The 6,000-nt window shown below is 44.0% G+C and overlaps 1 protein-coding gene across 1 annotated transcript in view; it reads right to left on the reverse strand.

Annotated features, from left to right (window-relative positions):
* phf21aa (PHD finger protein 21Aa) overlaps window positions 1-6,000 on the reverse strand; it is a gene marked incomplete at its 5' end in the record, with an annotated part of 39,146 nt that overhangs the window by 14,600 nt on the left and 18,546 nt on the right. The window contains 2 exons of the mRNA XM_080528637.1: window positions 511-783; window positions 1,342-1,548. Of these exons, the coding sequence (XP_080384763.1) occupies window positions 511-783; window positions 1,342-1,548 (480 nt within the window). The remainder of the gene's footprint in view (window positions 1-510; window positions 784-1,341; window positions 1,549-6,000) is intronic.

Consider the following 6,000-nt stretch of genomic DNA (forward strand, 5'->3'; position numbering starts at 1 on the left):
AGTCTCAAACAGATCAGAGAATGTGCTCAGACACACGTACACACAAACACAGATAATCCCACACACACACACACACACACCAACCCACCCACCCACACACACACCCACCCTCCCCCCCCCCCCCCCCCACACACACACACGCCCGCCCACACACACACAACCCCCCACCCACCCCCCCCCACACACACAGCAGAGAATAACTTCAGTATAAATCAGCATTCCCAGCCATCCCCCAGTAGCAGCACACTAGAGGGCCGTCATCCTTATCTAAAACAGACAGCCACTGTCTGCGCGCTGTGAATAATTAATCACAATCCTATCATGATTTCAAAAAGAACCTTTGAATTCAAAATGTTTACAGATAAAAAAAAAAGACACACACCCTATCAGCTCTATCAATACTCCAAGGACATCTAGGATAACCAAGTGGAGTAGTTTGTTGTTGTTAGTTGTTCATAAGCAAGACAGCGGGACGTTGATTGCATTGCCGTGTTACGTGGTACTCACTACGACAGTGTTCTTGGAGACTATCCGGACCGCCTCTATTCCCTGATTGGTCAACTTGCTGGATGTCTGAAGGTTGATTGGTGCGCTTTGCAAGTCAGGGTGAAGGAGGACGCCGCCGGTCTTGGGAGCGGCGTTGTTGCCGACGACGGTGGTGACCATGGCGACGACGGACGGCTGAGGCGTGACAGCCGAGGTGGACATGGTAGCGGTGGCGGCGGCTTTCAGCACCAGAGGTAGAGTCTTAGTGGCGATCACTGGCGTGATTGTCATCGTGTTCTGTCACAACAGATCAATACAAGTCGAGGACAAGTTTAGGGTCGCAATCAACAACAACCGGGGGACCGGGAATTAAAGAGATAGGGTCGAAATCAAAGTTTGTGCTGTTTGTTTTCGTACTTCATGAAAAGGGGTCTAATGTAGTAGAAATGAATCCACATCCGATTACATTTGTGGTATTTTTTCCTTAAACCCAAAATGAATGGAAAATATGTGTCTAATTCACTGGTTTTCATTTGGTGCTCATCTTTTTTCCATTCAAGGGTGTCTAAGGCATACAGCTGGATCTCCACAGCGAGTGGCATGGCACCTAGGATCATCCAGATCTCAGGCCCATTTTGAGGTATGAACATTTATCAGGGATGCAAACTGGTGATGGCCCAAAAAGGTGACAACATTTGTTTTTGGCCTGAAAACAAAGAACATTTATGAAAATTGGGGTAAAATTTTGAGGTAAAAACGGCTAAAACGGCTAAAAGGTGACAAGTTTGCACCCCTGAGTCATGAAAAAATGTGACTAAAGAGTCTTTAAGACAAGAGTGTCGTGTGTGTGCGTACCTGTGGCGTGCTCAGATTCTCAGGCGAGGGTAGGGAGGGAGGAGTGTGGAGGGTGGGCAGGGCCGAGGCCTTCCCGTCCGGAGGTACAGGGTGCTGGGGTTGTGGCGGGGTCAGAGTCTGGGGCTGAGGCTGGGTCTGGGTCTGAGGCTGGAGGTCAGGCTCCTGTTTGACCAGCAGGTCTTTACGCAGCTGCTCGACCACCTTCTTCTGTAGAAACACAAGAGGGGACAGACACACAGGGAGGGTTTGAAGCATTGAGATGACTGGAGAGGAAGATAAAACCCCACAGAAAAAAGGCTCTGATGGGTTCACTGACCCAGACCCCTGTTTGTCTAAATATAACTGTAGAAATCATTTCCTCTAAATGCTGAAATGAAAGCGGCGTAACGCTGCAGGTAATGAAAAAGTGAGAGGGGAGAGAGAGAGAGATGTACAATTGCTTCAGGTTGGAATCACACAGAGAAATACACTACTCCACTGCACTGAACATCGATGACAAACACATTTCCACATTGCCAAGAGCCAAATGTTATGTTGGAATCTGGGCCGGTTACAATATCCTGTTGAATCATAAGAAAATCGGTGTGGCATGCATTCAAATACCAATTAAATCCCGTTGCCTTATGCAAGTATTGTCTAGAGAGTATTGTCTTTGTATACGAGGATTATTTGCACAGGCGTTCACATCCTGTGAGAGTCAGCTGCAAGTAAGAGTGTCTCTTACTGGAGAATATGAAGAATGGCTGTTGTTCTGTTGTGACAAAAAAATGCACAACGCAAATCCTTGTTCATGAAATTGGGGTCACCTTTGCTCTACTTCACTGAACGTGTGAGGTGAGGAGCAGCGAATGTGCTCGTGGACATGTTGTTGTTTTATGGTATATTTGTTTTGCTGTTTTATGATATATGTGTTTGACTGTGGTATGTGGGAGTAGGTCGTGTCTGACCGCAGAGATGATGTGATGTGTTTGACTATGACGTGTTTGCTTGACTCTGGCTGCAATTTAAGTGTTTGTTTAACATGCCTGTGGTTTTTATTTGTTTCTATTTCTTTTTTTATTATTTACTATTCAATATTTTCTGATCCTTTTTTATTGTATTTGGGAGGGGGAAGGATAAGGAGAACAAGAACCGTGAATATCACTAGTATAAATATCACTAGTATAAATATCACTAGTATAAATATCACTAGTATAAATATCACTAGTATAAATATCACTAGTATAAATATCACTAGTATAAATATCACTAGTATAACTATAACTAGTATAACGAATAGGACAACAAAAGGCAACAGTAAATGAGCAGTATACTGATATTATCCATTTAATTATTATTTGCTCATTACTGGTGGTTCATTAAAGTGAAAATACTCAAATAAAAACATGATAAAAAAACTAAACAAATAGGTAATGTCATGGAATTAAGTTACTGTAATCACTACCAGCCCTTACAACCGCCTCAGCTAAACCAGAGGGTCAATGTTTTTGAATTTGCTGGTCAAAGATCTGCATGGAAACTTGGCAGGACTGTCCCCTGTCTTCACTATAGGACACCCTTCCCTTCATGAGCAGCTTGCTCCTCAGCAGATGATCTGTCGTGAGCTTAGAATGAGAAGGTTCTAGAATCTCCGTTTAGGGTAGTTCAGAGATATTGAGTGTCAAAGTTGTTACATTCCATTATGTTTTGTGAGATGGAACCTTTGTATTTTATGAATTACTAACTGAAAAATGTCAACATTTTAAAAATAACACCACACAAGCATTAATAAACACCTAATGGATCAGATTATGTAAAAAACTCAATTTTGACAAAAATGGAGATAGAACCTTATAATTCTAACGTCACAATCTCCCAATACAGGTTCATCCTGGTTCTGATGCAGCATTAGCAAACACTCACAAAACATCTTCAGTAATCTGCAACCGTACCTATACAGAGTATCAATCAAACCCTTTTTCATTACTGTGTATCATTTAAGCCTTCTTTTGTTTTTGATACACACACACACACACACACACATTTGAAATGCTTTATTTATGTCCACATAAGTACAAAGTGCATTAAGGACAAACACTAACAGTGCAGTCATCAGTTCATTGGGAGACATTCATTTACGTTTGTGACTGGACAGCAACCATCGTACACATAGTGTACATAGGGGGTAGTGGTGGTCTAGTGGATAGTGAGTTGGACTTGGGATCGGAAGGTTGTGAGTTCAAATCCCGCCTGAAGCCACACCACTACTAGTGTGCCCTTGGGTAAGGCACTTAGCCCTCAGTTACTCCAGGGGGAATGTCCCTGTAATTCGTAATTGTAAGTCGCTTTGGATAAAAGCGTCTGCTAAATGGCAAAATTATTATTAAAATTACATATAATATCATCAACACAGAGGATGTTTCAAATGTGGGTTAACAGAAACAACAGCATTACTGTAACACAGTATCTAGGCCTACTCTAAGGGTACAAAAAGCAACGCTGTCTCCATATTGAGCGGCTACCGATAATAGCAGATATGGAGCGACACCTTGCTAACAGTTTAGCCTTTCTCTTGGAGATGTGGGCCATCTGACGGCCCCTAACCACCAGCTAGCCTAACCACACACACACACACACACACACACGGTTTCTTCCCTGGCTTCAGACCAGCGTAGCCTAACCCCCCCCCCCTGCCTCTCCAGCTCTCCATCCAGCCGAGGCCACGCATGATGAAGGAGACACAATGAGAGCCAGTTCATTCTCCCCTCACATTCACTCTGTTGACGTGCGTCTGTAGTGAAAGCAGCACTCCTCCTCTCCACTGCCTTGCGTCTGATAAGACTGAACAGACTAGTCTGGCAGCTCCAGGTCACCTATGCCCATTCACCCAGACTCACAGCGGTGGAAACTGAGCCAGAATGTCAGCCCAGAGACATCACGGCGGGGCAGCCGCTGGCTCAAGCCTCTCTCAGGAGGGTCCGTCAGAACTAAAGGTGAATAGCCACAGCAGAACAGAATCACCCAACCGTAGGCCTAGCCTACATGTCAGAGAATCCAACCCGTTTTAGGCCAACGGGCTACAATATTATAGTAAGTGATGTCAGTCACTTTTAATTTCTTAGCCATCATCATTCTCAAAAGTTCTGCTTTGGAATACTAATGCCAGCTTTAGGAGAACTCCATTGACTCATAACAATCTTTCATTTTCAAAAAAATCATCATCTAATCATCTTCTAATCCTTAATTTCTAATTAAATCAAGCAGTAATACTTCATAATACAGCCTCTTTGGTGATCGCACGCACGCACGCACGCACGCACGCACGCACGCACGCACGCACGCACACACGCACACACGCACACACACACACACACACACACACACACACACACACACACACTACATTTTAACGTGAATTAATACCCAAACACAGGCCAGTTGGTGAACATGAAATACAGTGCATTCATACACAGCTCCAGTATAGAACACTGTGACAATATATCAATATCCTGCGTCAGGTCAGGTTCATGTCAGAGTGACTGAAGTGTGTTTGCGCGTGTCTGAGAAGGGCGTCTGACGTCTGACCTGCACCCGGGGGGTGACTTCCTACGTCGACCTTCCTCCTCTATAATCTGACCACCGCACCCCGAGAGTTAAATCTTTTATTAGGCTCCTGCCAGCTCTACAAGGTGATTCTGTCCACATCCCCTTATCCTTCTCTGCATCTGGACTGTCTGTCTGACTGCTTCAGGCTACTGCAGATCCTCACTACTGAAGTCCTGCTTTAGAAAAAACTCCATTCCGACATAATCGAAAATATGTATTAAGGATCTAATATGCACTTAAGGGACAACATTGAATTTTCCTACTCAGGCTCTTGTTCTCTCCTGTTATCTTTTGTGGGCTGATGCGACAAATTCTGTTTGGTTTTTTGTGTCGTTTTTTAAAAAAAATCAGGCTTTTAATGAGGGTCCTAATGAGGAGGTGATTGTGCAGGGGACTTTTAATAATTCCATCTTTTAAAAAAAGAAACCTGGATAATGCTTTAGCTTTTATTTGGTCCCGTCCTTCATGCATAATGCATGAGCTGCCCTTTGATGCCCTATGAAGGAGAATTGGGCGCATTAAGGCATTTCTCTGCCGCTGCTGCTGTTACTGCGATCAGATGCATTGCGTTGATGGACAAATAACTCGCCGTGCCCACGAACACATGCATGATGCATGCAAGCATACATACTGTATGTGTGCATGAACAAGCATGGACCACACACACATAAGCGCACGCACACACACACACACCTCTATGCTGTGTAAACAGGACAGCTGCCATGGAGAGACAGGTTTCACCAGAGACTAGCCTTGTGGATGCGACAGTTGCCCTTCTTAGAGAGCAATCAGCCTCCAAGGTCTCAGGACGTCTTGGGGTAACGCAAGACATCTGGGATCATCTTCAAATCACCTCAACCCTTAGAAAATATTGAAGCTGGTTATACTGTCCATTTCTATCTCCGTTAGTTGTTTTCTTTTAGTTTTTTTTTAAAGATTATCAGTAGCAGCATTTCTAACATTCAGGGGGATAGTCTAATCAATGATATGCTGATATGCTCTTCACAGACCATATATGCAGTCATAGCATATAGGAAGTTAAGAGAGAGAGAGAGAGAGGGAGAGAGGGAGAGT

The sequence above is a fragment of the Nansenia antarctica genome (assembly GCF_963989245.1).
Source record: "Nansenia antarctica genome assembly, chromosome: 4".
In the NCBI taxonomy this organism is placed as follows: Eukaryota; Metazoa; Chordata; class Actinopteri; order Argentiniformes; family Microstomatidae; genus Nansenia; species Nansenia antarctica.